The following is an 18182-nucleotide window of genomic DNA, read 5'->3' on the forward strand; positions in this document are numbered from 1 at the left end:
GCCGGCTTTCCACATGGGCACACGCTCGAGGATCTCGTTCTGCAGTGAGAGAACAACAGCGCTTGGCGAATTAAGAGCCAAAGCTGGAGCTTTTGGAGTCTTTGGCCTGCCCGAATTTTTCCCCCTGGAGACATGGAGCGGGGCTGCAGAGGGCATCAGCCCCGTCCCTTGCCCTGCCCCACTCCTCCTTGCCAGGCCAGGTGGCCCCGGCCCAGGAGGTCYACCAGCCTGCAAGGCTGAGCTAGGCTCCTCAGCACACATGAGCTTCCCCCCGCGAGAGCAGGAGGAGCATAGCAAAAAAATGAGATGTGGTTTGTGCTCTTTTTTGTCTCTTTATGGTATCTAAAAAACCTGAAAAACCTTGAGGAGTAGCAAAACAGCCCCACCACTGCTCGTTCCTGACATGTTATGATTGGAAACATCAACTCACCTTACTTTCCTGCTGGTAGTACCTCAACGTCCAGGGGGAAGTGGGGAAGTTCCTCTGCCCTTAACTGGAAAGGCAGGGAAGGTAACAGGGAGGTTTTTGTCTTTTAATCACTGCAGTGTTGGCAGAAGGTCTCACACTGGCAGGAGGYGAGGCCGTCCCCAGGATTTACAGCAGTAAAACCCTCCTCCCTAAGGACCGCTGGCCTTTTTTAGCTTCCTCTGTCATGCGAGAAACAAAAAGGAATGACAATACGTACAGAATTTTTCGGGGTGGCACCGAAGATCTTTAATTCTCTTCTCAAAAGAAAAAGTGATCAGTGAACACAGCAGCTGATAATTCTCATGGTGGAGAACATGAAACAAGTTTTGTTTTTTTGTTTTTTTGGTTTTTTTTAAACAGCAGTAAACGACCAGTCCCTGCTTCCAGTCACTTAGCAGTGGGGCCGCACCACACACAAATCCAGCCCATCTCTTGGAGTAAGCAGCGCCGTACAGGCTATTCTACCATCACTCGCACGTAACACGTCTAGGAATGAAATCTCCTGAATCCAAATCAAAGCCTTAAATCATTAAGGGCATCCTAATATACAAAGTGAAGTTCTGTTTCTAAAGAGCACATCTTGACCCGCTGCTTTGACGGGAGGCAAAGGCTCTGAAGGGCAAAGAAGCGAGATTCTCCTTCCAGTTGCCCTGTTAAGATTTGCGAGTTAGAAGTGCTCTCTTCAAACATGTGGCTGAAGTACTGAAATAAACACCACTTATTTCGTTCTATCATCTGTATCCAGGACAGTGCTACATACCTCCAGTTAAAACAAACAGAAAAACCAAAAGACAAACAAACCAGAAGAAACCAACCAAGGACARATCATGTTCTTAGCTCACAAAATGACACACATGCACACAGGCAAGTTATCAGAAAAGGCATTATATTTTGGTTTCCAACTTATTTAAAACTGATTTTGGTTTTCAATCAATCAAATCYGAGTACGTCTGAGTTCAGTTTTCAATTTTTTTTCCCCATGACAGTAATGATCTGGATGACCATAATTATAAAAGGGATAGGGGAGAAAACCCAAGAACAAGATATATAGTCTGAATCATGCTCTCTTCCACACGAGCACTTCAGGGAATGTTAGTTTCAGCTCTTCATATTTTGTTGTGTTTTTTTCCTTCGTGTTATTACTAACAAAATCTCTACCGTTTATTAAAGCAAAGCTACAGTAAATTTTCTTGCAGTCTTACAGCAGGTTTTCATATTACCAGTAGGACTCGCATGCATGGATTGCAGTCACACACACACACGCTCACAGACATTATACAGTAGCCAGTTGCCACCATAAAAAAAAAAGAAAAAAAGAAAAAGAAAACAGACATTCATTTCTTCTAAGTGGTCAACATTTAACCGCACCAAACTTTTGGATCAAAAGAAAAAAAAAAAATACTGCACAGGTCTTCCACATCTACACGGTAAGTCATCCCTTCGCAACGGACGGAGCTCTCGTCTCCATTTGTTCAACATGCATCGCTGAAGCTTGAAGGCACGCTGGCCAGAGAGAGCCCTGTTCTTTTTTTTGTCATCGTAACTCGAGTGTGCTGCTCTCGGGGTGCAAAAAAAGGAAAAAAATAAAGCCAAGCCCTTTTGCAGCACACCGGGAAAAGGTCATTCGGAGACCACAGTACTTGGAAGGCAGCCCAGCTGCCCGGATTCTACCTCTAACTGTGCTCTTGGAGGCATTGAAGAAATACACTTGTCTTTAAAAATTACACGTAAAGGCAAATTTCTGCAAACCCTCTCCTTCCAAACTGCTCGAAACAGACTAACGCTCCTTCTGGAAGAAACTGGTCCTTCAGTTACCAGCTTCAAGTGGGAAACTTCCTACCTGCTGTCTTAAACACTGAAGCACCAGAGATTATAGGGCTGATGTGTTCAGTTATTCATCAGCTTTGGGAAAATTTAACAACAACAAAAGTTAAAATAAAAAGAAACCCACAATGCCTCAAGAGCACTAAATCAAACCAGAACTCTTGGGCTACTGACTGCCGGCACTGTCAAGAAGCTGCTTGCTTCTGGGAAGACACCTGGAGGTTGAAGCCTTATGGTGACTTCCATCTGAACATGAAAAACTTCTTCCCTGTGAGGGTGACAGAGCACTGGCACAGGTTGCCCAGAGAGGTTGTGGAGTCTCCTTCTCTGGGGATATTCAAAACCCGCCTGGACACGATCCTGTGCAATGTGCTCTAGGTAACCCTGCTTGAGCAGGGGGGTTGGACTAGATCTCCAGAGGTCCCTTCCAACCTCAACCATTCTGTGATTCTGTGATTTCGTATCCTCCCAGGGTGAGATTTGCTGAGCTTTATTGATTGTGAGATAAAGCAGTGTTTTGGAAAACTAAAACCAACAAACTGATAATAACCATCACCAAAATCACCATTGGGGAAGTCCCATTTGTCAGAAGGTCTCATTGAGAAACATTAGTCCCTGCCTTGTGGAGCAGGAGGGACACAATTAACAAAACCTAAAGCGACCCGTCTCCCGCAAGCCGGGCCTTCGGGGGTCAGTCCCCGATTTATATTGGAGGGGGAGGAAAGAAAGAAAGCAAAAAAAAAAAAAAGAAGTTGCATCACCTTTTCCTCCTCTTAAAGTTTTAATCCTCTCATTTCACTTTTATTTGTTTGCTTTTCCACAGATTTTCACTTCCACTCTGCCACCTTAGCTGGGGGAGTTATTGGTACGAGAGTTTGGAGAGTCCTGCTCATTTATTGTGTTCAAGAGTACACACACTGGCTGCCGGGGCAGGTGGTGGTGGCTGTGTTCGCAGTGCTGCTCTTCTGGGGCGCTAAAAAGCCCTTCCTCCTCGTCCCCGTGAGGGCGGCCGCTGCAGCTGTCGCAGAAGTCCAGGGGCCCATCCAAAGCATCATCGATGAGCCCATCGAACTCCTTGAGGTCGTCGTCATGATGGCCCCGGTTGCAAACGCAGACTTCGATGCCCGAGTCGCCGGTGAAACGGCGCTGCCTGCCCGGCGTCTTGTCCTTGGCGTCGGGAATGGCGCTGCTCTGCTCTAAGCTCTCAGAGCTGTAATCTTTCAGCAGTTCCTCCTTGCACTCCGCATCCTTCTCGGGACCGGCCCTCTCCTCTAATTCGGCTCCTGTGCTGGTACCACCGGGCTCAACGCTTTGCATTTTGGCAACCGCTCGTTCGACCAGCGCGGCGGAGGGCTCGGGGTCGCCGAGGCTGGGGGAGCCGGCGCTCTCAACGCTGCCGTTATTGTTGCCGGGTGCTGACGAGCTGCTCTGCGCTGGCTGCAGGTTTCGTGGCGTATCCGGGACCGTGCTGCTGCTGCCGGCCGGGATGCACTGCTGATGTAAGGCACTATATGGTGGCGGAGGGGTTGGTGGGCGGTTCACCACTTCCTCGTAGGGAGGTAGTAAATAATTTGGCAAAAATCCTACAAAACGTGAGGTAGGGAGGAGAAGTTATTGCACAAACAGCTTATCTCAGGAAACTTGTCATTAACATAGGTCAATATATCATTTGTCACCCACAGCACCTTCCCGCTGAACAGCTCAACACACTTTACAAGTGCTGCCAAAATTCAGCCCAAACAAGACAGTTCATGTTTCAGGGAAGCAAGAATCGAGGCACAGAAGGGCACAGTCGCAGGAGACGGACACGGCTGGCAACGGCAGCTGGATCCGGCTCCCAGGGCTACGCTTAGGGCTGCCAGGCGATCCTCCCCACCTCCCCGAACCTCATCGTGGCCCTACAAAACACACCACGGGACAGCCGGCACTGGCTGCAGGGAACCGCCTGGAGCCCCCGACAAAACTTGCCAGCCGCTCAGAGGAGTTTCCGCTTCCAAGAGCAAAGGTTTCCTCTCACAAAGTTTTGTGTAAATACAAAAAGACACAAGAAACTTAAGATCCTGGCTCTTTGGTAGTTGTTTTAGTGCTGGATTCAGTTGTTCTGGTGTGGTCAGAATAAACTGGCAGTAGCGGCAGGAGAATTTGGTTTATTGTGGTTAGAGCCCCTCAGTCTAAGAAAGATTTTATTTATTTCTTAAGAGGCAGCAAAATATTCTATATAGGCAAAATGGATTTAATCAGCAAATAACGGAAACGTTTAGAGATAGCACTGCAGTTTTCCAGGCGTAGTCGTGCATCTCTGGGGCTGGAGAGGAAAGAGCGGCTGGGTGTTATCTCCGGGGCAGCTGCAAGACTTTAATGAGAGAAGCAAGTTCATACATGCAGCTCAACAGCCTGTTGCAGGAAACTTAATTGTGGCACCTCCAGTCAAAAGGCTGCAATTCACTGCTCCAGCACAGCGCAGCGGGGCACTGAAGGAGAGCACAAGTCAGCTGTGCTTCCCCTAAGCGACGGAGAACAGCTCCTTCGTGCGATGTCCTAAGGCTGCTCACCAGAACCACTGTGGCCTGGGAGCTGCAGCACAGGGTGGGAGCCAGCCTGGTCCAGCTGGGCCACCACTCCCACCCAGCCTGTGCGACCAAATTTCGTGAAACCACTTCCCCACATCTCAGTCCCGCCAGCTGCAAGTGCAGGCTGGAAAGGAGGAGTGTCCATGAAGTCCTGAACGAGGCGTTTTAAAAACATTCCCAGGTAATCACTGCACACACACAGCCATGTAACGGTGGCTGCGAAGATGCTGTGAAGGTGTTGTAGCTGGTGCAGTTCAATTTTGGAGTCAAGAGGGCCCAAACGTTTCCAGCAGCTGGGATTTACCAGCTCCTCTCCATGAGCCACAGGCTAGGCAGCTGAACCGCCCCTGCCTCTTGCTGAGCCCAACCACTGCTTCCCACCTCCACCCAGCATGGGAAACTCGCTGCTCTGTGAGAGGCTGCCCTGCACCCCATGTCCTCCGGGAGAAGCTGTGCGAGGTACGTACGGAAATAAAATGGCAGGGCTGAATAGTTATGGGCTTCCCGGTAAGCGATCAGGTTGATCTCATGCTGCCGCTGCTGGGCCTGGAGACGATGCTTGGTGCGCCGGTGATGGCAGACGCAGCAGCAGCTCAGAATGATGATGATGGTCCACACCAGCCAGAACCCTGCGGACACGCCGGGGAGAGCAACGTTAGCTGCAGCGCAAGAGCTGCGTCCTCCCCCAGGAAACCCCACGGACGCGCCGGGGGCGATCTGCAGAAAGCCCGGCTCCAAACCCCGCGCTGCTCCAGAGGTGCGTGCCGCRCCAGGCGTCAACAGAGACAAATCTGCATGGGGCACCGCTACGTGGGGAGCCTAGGTGGGACCAGGACATTTTATACGTTCTTTGGTACAACATAGAGCACACTTGATAGCGATCACTCTAGAGGAGAACAAAATAATATGGCGACAGGACTAAGCTCTCCCAGCACCATCCATCCCATCCCTCGGTTACAGCATTTTCTAGCCAAAAATCAGAGCAGAACTGTGAAGGGCACTGAACTTGACTCCCCCAGCCATTTCGATTGGGCACAAAAGGCGCTCTGCAGTTTGACCACAGAAGAAGAGAAAAACCCCAAGCACTACGTTCTGCTTTTGTTTGCACTGCTCTTTAATTTCTAGCCCAATTCCTTCATTGTTACATTTAACAAAAGCATACTCCTTTTACATAAATGTCTCAAAATATTTTTTAAACTTATTTTTGTATCCAATGTCTTAAATTATCCAAAATTACATTAACCCATCCCCCCCACTCCAAAATTCTCAAGAAACCCAACTTCTGCTGTTTGTGGTCATCACGGCTGGTTTCTGTGCCCTGTTGCAGTAGGTACAATGCTCCTTAGAAGGGAATTTAAAATGATTGCTTCCTCAATTTTATCCACTCCCTCTGACACGTCAAACAACGCCTCTTTTCCTTAAATCTCTCCTCACACTTGCATGCATTAGAAAAACACTTCAGAGAGATATTTTGAAGAGCCATGGCATTCACTCCAGAGTAGGATTTTATCTCATGCAATTACAGCCCACAGCTCTATCGGGCTCAGATGCATTTAAAATGCCAATCTTTTTAAAACTTAATTTTTGCAGCTAAAAAATAACAGGATAGTTCCCCCTTTATAAACACGTATGGCCTAGCAACTATTCCTCAGCAGAGATCACAACACAGCTTTTCTTTTAGTCAGGCCTATGCCATCCTTTGTTACTCCCAAATGTCCAAAATAAAAAACTCCTACTATGTCTCAGTGCTAAAGCTCATTTTCAACATGGTCATTCTACACTGTGATATAAAACTGCTCTTTTTTTCCTAGTAAAAACCTCAAGTTCCAACTTTCCAATACCTTGACATCTCCTGAGTTGGAGCATTTTTCTCTGCTGAGAGCTGGGTGGGGAAAGGTGAATAGTTTAGGAATTTCAAGAATGAGAGGAATATGCTCTGATTTAGGACAAAGTGCAATCGACCCATATCACTAACCGCTGAGCCCTGCACTGCGCTGTTTGTAGGTGAACCGGATACGCTGTGTTGGGCCTCCGAGTGTTTTGAACAGCCACTTGCACCTCCCCATGTCGTAACCCAAATTCTCCGTGTATTTTGGCAGAGCAAACTGAAGCACCAGCTCTCCCTCGTGTTGTGCAACCAACTTCCCTAATGGCCTGGATTTCGCCTTACGCTCAAATTTATCAGAACCTGCTATCAAATGAAGGAGTTGCAGGCTCCATTTTTTGCTTGGCATTTCAGGTTCCTGTGGTTACACTGGAACCGGGGGTCCTGCGCAGTTTTCCTGGCTAGCCTGCTTGGCTAGCTGCGAAGGGCAGAAGAAAGCACTTGATCTTTGCTCCAGGGAAGCAAAGGAAGAAGCTCTTGAGATGCTCTTGGGAAGTGAAGGAAGAAGTGCTTGAGATGCTCTCTTCACCTCCTTCAAACTGAGCCAAGAACCTAYCAAAGCACCTACCTCCCTCCAAACACCGCCTGTTCCTAGAAGAGACTATTTATCTAAACTGTAGGGATCAATCCAGTCAGCTCTTCCCTCTAAAGCCATATATTTGCAATCACTGTCCCACTGTTTGGAGACTCCCACTGATAGATTTTATTCCTTGCTAAGAGAAGGTTCCTCAGCTCTTGCAAGCTGCGGAAGCAAGAACAAACTTCTCAAAACCCAGCACTCGACCGTGCACTGAAGCAGGCCTGCAGTTCATCTTTCAGTACTTCTTATTGCCAAAGAGCAATCCATGACCATGAACTAAAAAACAATGGAAAATTACACCCAGCTATTCCAGGGTTTTTAACTACAGTTATGAAAACAGATGCTTTTTAACATATTTTATCATGTCCTTTCCCAAAGGCCCTAGATGTAATGGTAGCAAGCAGAACTTAGTTAGTTAAGACGTCCTGGAGAACTGCCACTGTTAAGCAATCTCAGCTGCAGCAGCCGAATTTTTCTGCAGGGAACAACTGCTCCCACCCAAGCCTGCGTACAGAAGACTTAAAAAGTATTTCTTTATAAATCTTCCCTGCTCATTGCAAAGCAATCCCAAAGTGCTTTGCAGACAAAACGATACACAAGCTCAGAGCAGGGGTCACAGCAAGCTCAGCCATTCCTGGGAAAATGTGCGGCAACTCTGTAAACAACAGGCAGTAACAACATACAACATTTGAGGATAATAAATTAATGCTGGATCCTACCAAAACCACAGGTGGCATTTTAAGTAAACAGACCATAATTTGCTGGCTCGCTCTGCGGCCGCGGTGCCAGGAACAACGCCTCCGTTCTCATGCAAAGGGGCTGTGCACGCTCGCAGCCGCAAGCGGACGAGACCTGGTGTTTTTCATGAGAATTTCCAGAACGAGAACCCACCAGCACCACGTTACTGCCCGCTTTCTTTACCCACCRCCCGCTCCTAGAGCTTCTAGGAATTACCCAGCTCCCGACGCGGCACAAGCCCCAGGAGCTGCCCAGACGGTCGCAGCAGTCAGCAGCGTGGAGCCCACAGCCTGCCAGAGCCATATCGCAGCCTTTGGCCCCTCCTTGTCGCGCCACCCCCACGCAGGGTGCCGAGGAAGCCGCGGGATGGGGCACCCACGTGCGCCGGGGCGGGCGAAGGGCTGCCGGCCCAACGCGTGCCGGCCCTGCCAGACGGAGCGGGCGCAGGGCTGGCTGCGAGGCCGGAGCRAGGGCCACGCCGCCGCGTGTCGAGGGCCTCCATAAAAGGCTCAGTAAYGTGCCCCAGCCAGGAGTCTGGGCACGGCTGCAGTTCTGGCTGCAGGACAGAAAAACTGTAAAAGCTTAGCGCGTATATAGTACAGTCATTTATTTGGAATAAAGCTATGGACACAAGGCCAAGTGCAACTGTAAWTATTATGTCTAAAAGTATGGGGGGAAGAGCGAAGATGCCCGGGGCTGAGCCATGCGTTTGCACACCTGGCCAGGCCTGGCTTCGAGCTAGCGGCAGGGCAGTAAGCGGAGCAGAGCCCTGGCCCCGGCACAGAGCAGCTCTTTTGGCAGGAGGGGAAGGAGGGGAATTTCARACTCATCCAGAAACAACACTATGCGGCGGACAGGAAACGCAGAGGCCGAACGCACTGGCGGTAAAAGCTAACACCTGGTTCGGGGCAAAAGCAGGTACCAGCTCTGCCTCGCGCTGGAAATGGATGAGACGTTCAAAGGCAACAGAAGCTTGGCATGAAGGGGCCTCTCGAAGCCAAGTAAAACGGGGCTTTTCTTTGCCTTTGCTGTTCCTAAAAMCCTTCCCAGAGCTCTTCAGCACGTGCCTCCTTCCCATATGGACACGGGCTGGTTTTCTGTTGCACTTTGCTGAGCTACCGCTGCAGCCAACGGAAGCGGGAGAGAAGGCTGGGAGGCACGGGGCTCCCTGAGCCACGTCTGCCGTTAATTATGTTGGATTTGAGAGAAATGCCCCATCGGACATTTCCCACCGCCAACCTGGCACTGACCACTGGGAACGAAAGCTGGCTGTAATTCGAGGGGCAGCATGACAGGCGGAGAGCAAACACARTCTTTGGAAAAAGAACCACTGATGGACAGCACCAAGAGAAGCAACACGCCAGTTCACAGAGTTAAACATGCACCAGGARACTGTCAGATTTAAAGGCGGTTTCAGGCTCTTTCTTGGTTTATGGAAGAGTCAGAAGTTGAAACACTCCCCAGGCCAAAAAAGGCCGAGTTCTGAGAAACACTGCTACATTTTATGTCAAATTCACTGGTGATGCCAATGGGTTGATAATGATGCAACCAAGGAATGTTTACTGTATCAGACACAGTCAAAGAGCCGAGTTTTGCCAAGAGATTTCCCTGCCAGACTATCAAAAGCTCTCGCAAAAAGAAAAAAAAAAGAAAAAAAAAAACAACAAAAACCACCACTAACCTGCTGCCCAGCAGCAGGCAGGCTCAGACGTAAGCAGTAACCTCTGCACGAACGCCAAGTTGCAAGAGACCTGGGAACAGAATTGCCTCCCACAAGAGCCATCTCCTCTCGCTCATAAAGAAAGCATCTGCGAACGGGAAGGCTGCAAAGTTCACAGCTTCCTGGGGAAGAGGAGCCCTGTCCAAGGGTCACTCACTGGAGACATTTCTACCAGCCACGAAAGAATATGCCAGGCTAACTTTAAGCTTCAAGAAAAGCTTTCTGGGGCACCRACCATAGTTTTGCACAGACTTCAGAATAACCAAAAAACCCCAGAGCATTCCCTAGTTGAAGGACATGCCCCCATGAAAAGGGGAGCGGGGGCAATTTTGTGTCTGATGATGAGAAGGCCAAAGTGCARTGTTTGCTGCCTGGGATGTTGCCATCAGCAGTCCCATTGAGGGAAGCTCCTTTTATCCTGTGCAAAATGGAAAACATGTTTTCTGCAGYGTTCCAAGGGTAGGAACAGAGAAATCTGCCCTCAAGTTCACGGTAAACTTGGGCAAATGCCATTGCTCTACTGGCAGGAAGTCCCCTCAAAGCAAGCCAAGATATACTGCAAAGTGTTTTTGTGTCTGCCTGACAAGCATCTGGGTAATAGCTTTGGCTTCACGAGAGCTGGTTCTAAACAGAAGGAGAAGTGGGACAATTTCATTGACTAAAAAGCTGTCTCCCWAATGGTGGCATCGTAGTCAGTGATGGCTGGGAAAAACTGTCTTTTGCAGGGCCAACACTATCATCAAAACCAGGAGGTAGCTTTCATCGGCACCACAGCCTGGATGCTCTTGGGTTTTATAAAGCGTCCTTGGGCACAGACTGCATCGTATCCTGCCATTTCAGCCATGAGCCTGCACGAGTCGATGCTACTGCTCAAGAAAGTGAGATGAAGGATCCAGGCCATGGGCCTATGAATGCTTTAAGAAAGAAATGCTGTCAAATTATGTGGTCCTCTCCTGCTCCTGCCTCTTCCAAACCCCATGTGGCCTCCTCCATCTCTCCTTGTGCCAGTACCAAACCATGCATCACTGTGCTTTGAACTGGTTTTAGGGAGCTGAACCAGGTTGAAACAGAATAGCAGGAAGAGTAAGACTGGGACTTTCAGAGACAGTTTATGTCACTTTAAGAGTCAGTGAAACTGCAGCCCCAGCCTGACTACACTGCAGGAAAAGGTTACAAATATTTGTAGAGTAAAATGGTGAGAAAAGGCTGAAGATGACATCTCCAGCTCTTTCTCACTTGCTCCTGGATTGCTGACTCTGACAAGAGGAGACAGACAACTGCAGCTGGTTTCCAGTTTTCACGATAGTGGTCAGTACAGATGGTACACATGCTGTCTGGAGATAAGATGGAAAAAGATACATTTCAGAAAAATTCTTTGCTCATCTTGCAGCAAGAGTCAACTTGAGGCAGTAGATCAGCAGACACTGTTTTTAATGCCTCTCCTGGGGAGAGCRCCTCTAAAAGTAATTGTTCTTGTGCTCCAGAAGAGACTTGAGAGAGCCCTGTCAACTCCAACTGAAGAGACCTACCCCCCTCAAGGTATCTATGTTGGTAAAATGCACATTGAATATTGGCCTAGCACAGGTTGGAGGGGGGCATCCAGCTTGAGGACACCTCCAGGACATTTGGGAACACAATCTGGAGAACAGCCTACATTGATAGRCCTGGATATTAAGCGAGGAGCTGGGTCGGAGGTACAGAAGGCAGGGGATGAGATGGCAAGAGTAAGCTCTCTTGCCTTTCCTGCATGTTTAACACACAGCAGATGGAAGTAGGCCAGACTGGGCAAGAGTCAGGATCTGCACAGTAAGACTAGGTGCCAAGAGAGCTGGCCTTCTCCTTCTTTGGATTTATGAATTTTACCAAGMCACATTAAAAATGGGCTAAGATGATTCTGCCATCTAGATTAGGCTACAAAAAGTACATGAAAATAAGGAAGTAAYTTCTCCTCTGGTCCTATTTATCATGGTTTTCTGCATATTTGTGACATTTGTTTCATCTGCCATACTTTTTCAGCTAGACTTTGCAGTGGCAGCATCTCTCTGAAGCACCAGCTGAGGGATAACAGAGTAGCCAAAGGTGAAGAGCCTGAGACACCCGAGAAAGAGAAAGTGAATATAACCAGGTAGGAGGYTGCAAGAGAGGCAAGGAACAGGGCAAATCGCTCTCAGAAAAAGGACATGGTTGCACTGAAGGATAAGATAACACGGGGTGAGGAAGAAAAGATGGGACTAATGTGTTGACTGGGAGCTTTGGAGACTGCAGCAAAGTCTTGGAAACGAATTCCTATTATAAAGCTGACCTGGAACATGTACGTGTTACAGCAGTTGCTGGAGAGTTTTAGCAACTAAGCTGATCCCTGCCAAAATTTTCTGGCAGCAGGCTTTTTGGGGAAAAGAGCTGTCTAGAGATTCCAAGGGGAAGCGTGCAGAAGATTAGCAAAATGCACAAAATCAGCAAGAACATCATCTGCGCTGCCTGCAAACAGAACATTTTTTTCCTGTACAACCCTTCTCCTGGGCCCAAGTACTCAAGATCTTTTTTTTCTCTCAGAGACAGAAGGGCTCAATATCACTGCTAAGGAGTAAACCAGAAAAAAAACAACAGAAGCTGCCAGAATGAAGCAAAACTGAGGGTACGACTAGAAGCAAGTCTTCCTGAGCGGTTGCTCATCACCAACTCTGCGTTGTTGCACAGGACCGTAAATACCCTGCAAGGCTTCCACTGAGATCGTCCATGCACCATGACAGCTGTCTGTTTCCACGCTTGGCGATTGCCCAAGCACGGCACACTACTCTTCCAGCCACACCATACAAAATATTTTCTGCCTCCTTGCTTGCTGTTTTAAAAGCCTTGGGAATTGTCTAATTTCATGCTCATCCTCAACAGGCACGGGAGACAAGGATGGATGTCAGAAGATGGGGATTTGATTCTCAGCTCACGTTAAAGGCTTAAACTTGGCAAAAGCCAGAACTTCTGAGCGTCAGTTCTTAACCTGCAAAAAGCGATAACTGCATTCCTCGATTACCTTCTCTCCTCTATTTTGAAATGTGATATTTTGGAACATTTAAGCCATAAAACACCTGTCAGGCCTGGACAAAGGCCAACATTAGAAAGCTCCAGCAAATCACAAGCACATCATAATGGACCTGAGCAGAAACCATTAGTAAGCTAAATCCAGTGGCTGCTGCCATTCTCCCAAGACCACGGTTTCCCCCTTGGGCACTGTGAGCTCTCTGAGGAGCCCAAAGAACTTGTTAGTCTAAAAAACACAACCAGCTCAACCACCATCCAAATAYGTGTCCTCCCATCCCCATATGGGGAAATTCAACAGTAAAGCCTCCCCCCAACACACACTTTTGCTTTTTAAAATCCCCTTCCAAGAAAATAAAAAGACTGCTTCATTCATACTGGATTTTTTTTCCCATGTTTTCATATGAGCTACTACACCCAACTACAGCTTGAGCTAAGAACTAATTAGACCTTTATACAGCTATATTATTAAACCATTATATAGTTTTATTATTTGGCAACACTGCACTAATTTTTTTTTTGTTGTTTTTTAATAAGAGATGGAGAATCTGAACCAAGCTGTTATCTAATTTTAAACACAGGCTGTCCACCTGCTTGGCATATCATGTTCTCCATTCCTCCACTCCACCCCTTAGCAAAATACCACCTTGATTTTGCATCCTATTCTCTCCTACCCTCAAGGACTGGTTTATAATTACTGCACACCATTTACTTGCTGTCTAGAAATTTTGAGATCAGCCATTTTCTAAAAACAAACTTCCCTCCAACTCTTAAAAGTGCAACAAGATCCTTTTGACGGGAAATCCTCCCAGTGGCCACAAGACAGGATCAGATTTCAGAAGGCACGTCTAGGGAAGACGGACTAGTTGTCCTTTCCATTTCAAATGCCACCCTTCTCTGCCGCTCCTCCCCACTAAGCTGCAGCGGTAAATAAAGGATTTAATTCAGCAGGACTAGCAAGAAGGCTTGTTTTCAGGCACACAATAGTACAGATGGTCTGAGAAGGTCAAGAGGAGCAGCAGCTTCTCAAAAGCTGCTTTAGTACATGTATACACTGGTTAAAATCAAAATGTAGAACAAGCATGAAGCCATACTTAAAAGGTGTTGCTAATATAACTGCTCATTAACCAAAAGTTATTATTAACTTTTAAAGAACTAATCTATTCCTAAACGTGTAAGGCTGTTGCTCTCCACACAGTCACTTCACTGCTCTTATGAAGCCTATTTACATATATTATATCACTGCTGTTCACCTTGAAGATATTAAGAGTGCTTCACCACAGGTACATACCAAAGATATTCAACAATTCCTGGGACAAGAGATGAATTCTGCCACCGTGGTCTCATGCACTAGAATATGACCTTTCATTTAAAAGGCTTCCCTGCCCCCTTCCAAAAAAATGCCAGGAATCCTAGTTTYTAACACTCGCAGTGGCAAAGCAAGCTTTGGAAACATTAACAGGTTGTAAATCAATGATGGGCATTTGCCTGAATTTGCAGAAAGCCTAGAAGACCAGAATTCATGTTTGCATTACTCTCCTCATCTCAGTGTGGTACACGATGCCCTCAAATGCAGAAGGAATGTGAATCTCAGAGCAACCCATTCCCCCCAAGGACCCACTCAGCAGTGTGTGCCATCAATACATTTATTCCATGATCTCAAAGTGACTTGTGTCCTTGCCCTAGAAAGAAGCCTGAAATACTCTCTTTCCCTGTAATAAAGTCTGGGTTTTTTTTTTCCTTCCAAGAAGTTTTATGATGCAGCCAGGCACTGTCAAACACAAAAGTCTGTAATTTACAAAGAATGCAAAGACAATTAAATCATTTCAGTAAAGTGGCAGGGAGCTATTGTTCTGACTGCATTGTTTATATGCAATTCAATTAAGCCTCTCAAGATGTACATGGGAGAGATATGGCGACCATGCAACAGCTTCAGTGTGCAGCTGTACTCAACGCTGTTGCTGAATTTAGCTCCTGCTTGCCATAGAGTATATAAGCCCTYGGATACATGCCTCTTCCTGTACATTCCCACCCACACAAATCCAAAACAGGACTTGACCTTCCCCACTCTGCTTTGTCCATGCATCCCATACAGCCTGAACAAACTCCAGCCATCTGTCCGGCCAGCGTAGCTGACTGCTACAATCTGAACCAGACAGTCCAAGGAGGCAATGTGCTCGCGCCTGCTTCTCAGCCTGCTGAGGTCCCTAGAGTTACCCTGCCGGTCCTGAATCATTTCTTGAACTGCCTGAAGACATCYGAAAACAAAGCTGCTGTAAAAGGTYCACAGAACATCATCAACRTTCAAATCCTGCCATKAGGATCTACACAGCCAGGCACTACACTCTGACTCATGGTGCATCTTGAAGAAGCCTATTAAAGTCTTGTTTAATTTACAGTCACAATCTCCAAGCTTCACTGGTTGCATTGAAAAGTAAAAGCAAGTCTCTAGACTAAAGGATGAAGCCTGCCGCTGGATCCACGTTAACTGGGCACTCTTTCTGTATGTACAATACATTTCCATGCCCGCATTACTTTGAGAAAGCAAAACTGTTGGCACAGCAGTGGGATTAACTTGGTAGTACAGTTACGTAAAAGCTACAAGATGCCACAGGTGTGGTAAGAAATTAAACCCTCACATTAGAGACTGGTGATATTGTGCAGAATACCATATTTCCAAGTGTCYGGAGCACAGATGTCTTCTCAGCCTAGGTTCCTGGCAGTATAACAGCATATCAGCATCAATATTCAAAATCTTTTATGTTCCTCCRTGGGAAAGGAAGACACCTTCAGGTTAGACACTACTCTAGAAGTCTGCCTTTCAGATTCAGCATTTCTTACTTTGCTATCCTTTCAGCTTTCCCTTTTTCCCTATACCTTTGACAGAGTCTCGYTGACCTGCTTTGACTGGCCTGCTGACCTCTAAAAAGACTTAGCAGGTATAGTCACTTAACCACTCACTAAAAACAAGGGARGTTTTAAATCCCAGGTGATGAGGAAATTCCCAGAAGACAGTAAGGGTTACAACAGGTGACGTACATTCCTCACAGTATTCAGCTACTCTCAAACAAAACAAAATTCACCCAAGGAACTGTGCTCCAAGTAGAGTGCTTCCTGTAAGAGAATAAAAGTTCTTCCCCCCTTGCTTGAGAGGACAGCTTTAAAAATATTAATCACATGTAAACTGTTGTTCTTGCAAATAAATAAAACAATAAGATGAAACTAATAGAATTAATTCTCTGGCTGAGTATCAAACTCAGAGTTGTCCTTGTTGGTATCTTTTTTTCAAGTGTCTTCCCCACTCATATACAATGCTATTTTGAGTTATCACAGCAATATTGCCCAAACAAATGAGAAGGCTGAACACCAGGTAGGTCTCCAGTCCTGTATGTGGTAGGAAGATCCATTACTCCCCCAAATGGCAGAAAATGCCAGTTCCAACAACCCTACATCCCTTGTCATATCAGGTCAACGCCGGTKTGCGTTGCAGTTAAATGCAATGGCAACACGTAACAAGGGCTGAATACAATATCCCATGGGACACAAGCCAGACTTGTAGTATGACAGCCATGCAGTTTAGGAAAGGAAGCCATGCAGAAAGGAAGGACTTACACCAGAGTTCATAGTAGTAGTTGCAACACTGGGACTGTCCACAACAGTGGCCCGTTTCACATATGTAACTTTGATTGTTGACACCCATGCAGGTTTCCTTGTCCTAAAATTAAACAGATACACTTTTAAAATGTTTTGTCAGCATCTTCTGTAAATGTATTGTACCTTTTGCCCAAGCATCTTCAAGCATTTTTAAAAACACAAATTATGGTCCTGGGAGATTCTAAAATACATAGAGAGATTAACATACAGCTCAGGATCACCAAAGAGTATCCACCACCATTCAGAAGAAACTCCCACATCTCCAAACTCAAGAGTTAAATTGCTTTAGCAGCTAGACATGCTGCTTTCTTATCATCCCTTTCCTTTTCCATTAAGGTTATAATGCTTTGGGAGCCAGGCATTCTCTTAAAGAGGAGATGTCGTTTGTTCCACATTTTACACAATATTGCTGCATTACTGGGGCTGAATGCCAAGTGGAGGAAATGCATTCACAAACAGAACATTATAACTTGGGAAAAGGCTGCTTGGATTCATTTAGATCTAAAYGATAATTACAGTATGTTCCTGCAAGATTCCAATCTAAAATGATTCCTTCATAATTAGCCATGTGTTTTCTATAAGATCAGCATTCCTGTAAGAATTCTTCCTGGAATAGTGAAGTATTCTAGGAGCAGAGCCAAATCAGCTGTACTTTGTCACCCAGCAGTCCCCAGGACACTTAAGAGATGGAAAGAAACTATGGTGTGAATTCCCAATGCCTCGCACAACGCAGAACTGCTTCACAAGTGGCCGTATTTTCCTGCTTTGACTAGTCTGAAAACATGGGTTGCAAAAAGTACMAAATAGGAGAAGAAAACAGAAACACTTTTATAGGTCATGGTATATACCTCCTTCTAATATGTGTTGGAGCAACCTGGAAGTTAGAAGACAGCACAAGATCTCTTAAAAAAAAAAAAAAAAAGAAAAGAAAAAAAGAAAAAGCAGATCTTAAGAAAACACATTGGTGTTGCAAGCAAACCTGTAATAAAGCCTAAAGTTTTCACATAATTTCACTTAACTTTTCTCATCAATAAGGCAAAGCAGATTTGGAGAAGTTTATACTGAAAGATGTATTGAAAGCACTCATTTTATAAGTACCACCTTTAAAAAACAAAGACAGGAAGAGAAGCAAACCCAGCCAGCAGGCTCTAGGTTATGCTCTCTCTGCCTTAAATAAGAAGGCAACATTTCACCTTTCCGTAACACCCTCCRGGGTGAATCTCAACACTTGCTGAACTGCTCTGTTTCTGTATTTTACATTAAGTGCACCACTGCCACACTTCTTGAATGACCCTGCATAATCATTATAGGTGCAAAATACAACRTCTACTTAAAGTTATGAACCTTTCACCAGACCACCTCACCAAACAAATGATGCAAGATGATAGTTTCAATGGAGAAGAGCCCTGCACTAAGTGCAGGAAAAAAATCTACAAAGGTAAATCAAAAGCRTAGACTGAGACAGTCTTAAAACAGCATTCGTTCAAACTTCATAGCCAAAATGACTGCAGCTTTAGAGGCTAAGTTTCCAAGAAAGGAATTGCCGTTGTTCTTGATATTCAACACAGCTCATCGGTTATCAACATCTCTGTGTATTTTATTGCCTTTTATTTTTTTCTCCTTTAAACAAGTGTTCTTTCACCACTTCAGTAAATACACAAAYTATAATTGGCTGTAATGATGCAAGTGAAGCCCGGCTGCCTGCTTTT

At 46.2% G+C, this 18182-nt stretch overlaps 1 protein-coding gene across 8 annotated transcripts in view; it reads right to left on the bottom strand.

Annotated features, from left to right (window-relative positions):
• Positions 1-2767: 2767 nt before the first annotated feature.
• WBP1L (WW domain binding protein 1 like) overlaps positions 2768-18182 on the bottom strand; it is a 59569-nt gene continuing 44154 nt past the window's right edge. For 7 of the 8 annotated variants that reach the window (XM_026069495.1, XM_026069492.1, XM_026069493.1 and 4 more), the window contains 3 exons: positions 16432-16534; positions 5331-5492; positions 2768-3876 (listed from right to left, as the gene is read on the bottom strand). In XM_026069495.1, the coding sequence (XP_025925280.1) occupies positions 3140-3876; positions 5331-5492; positions 16432-16534 (1002 nt within the window). In that variant the 3' untranslated portion in view covers positions 2768-3139. The remainder of the gene's footprint in view (positions 3877-5330; positions 5493-16431; positions 16535-18182) is intronic. The other variant, XM_026069491.1, reaches the window with a different exon arrangement.

Source organism: Apteryx rowi, unplaced genomic scaffold (assembly GCF_003343035.1).
Source record: "Apteryx rowi isolate R43461 unplaced genomic scaffold, aptRow1 scaffold_3, whole genome shotgun sequence".
Lineage (NCBI taxonomy): Eukaryota > Metazoa > Chordata > Aves > Apterygiformes > Apterygidae > Apteryx > Apteryx rowi.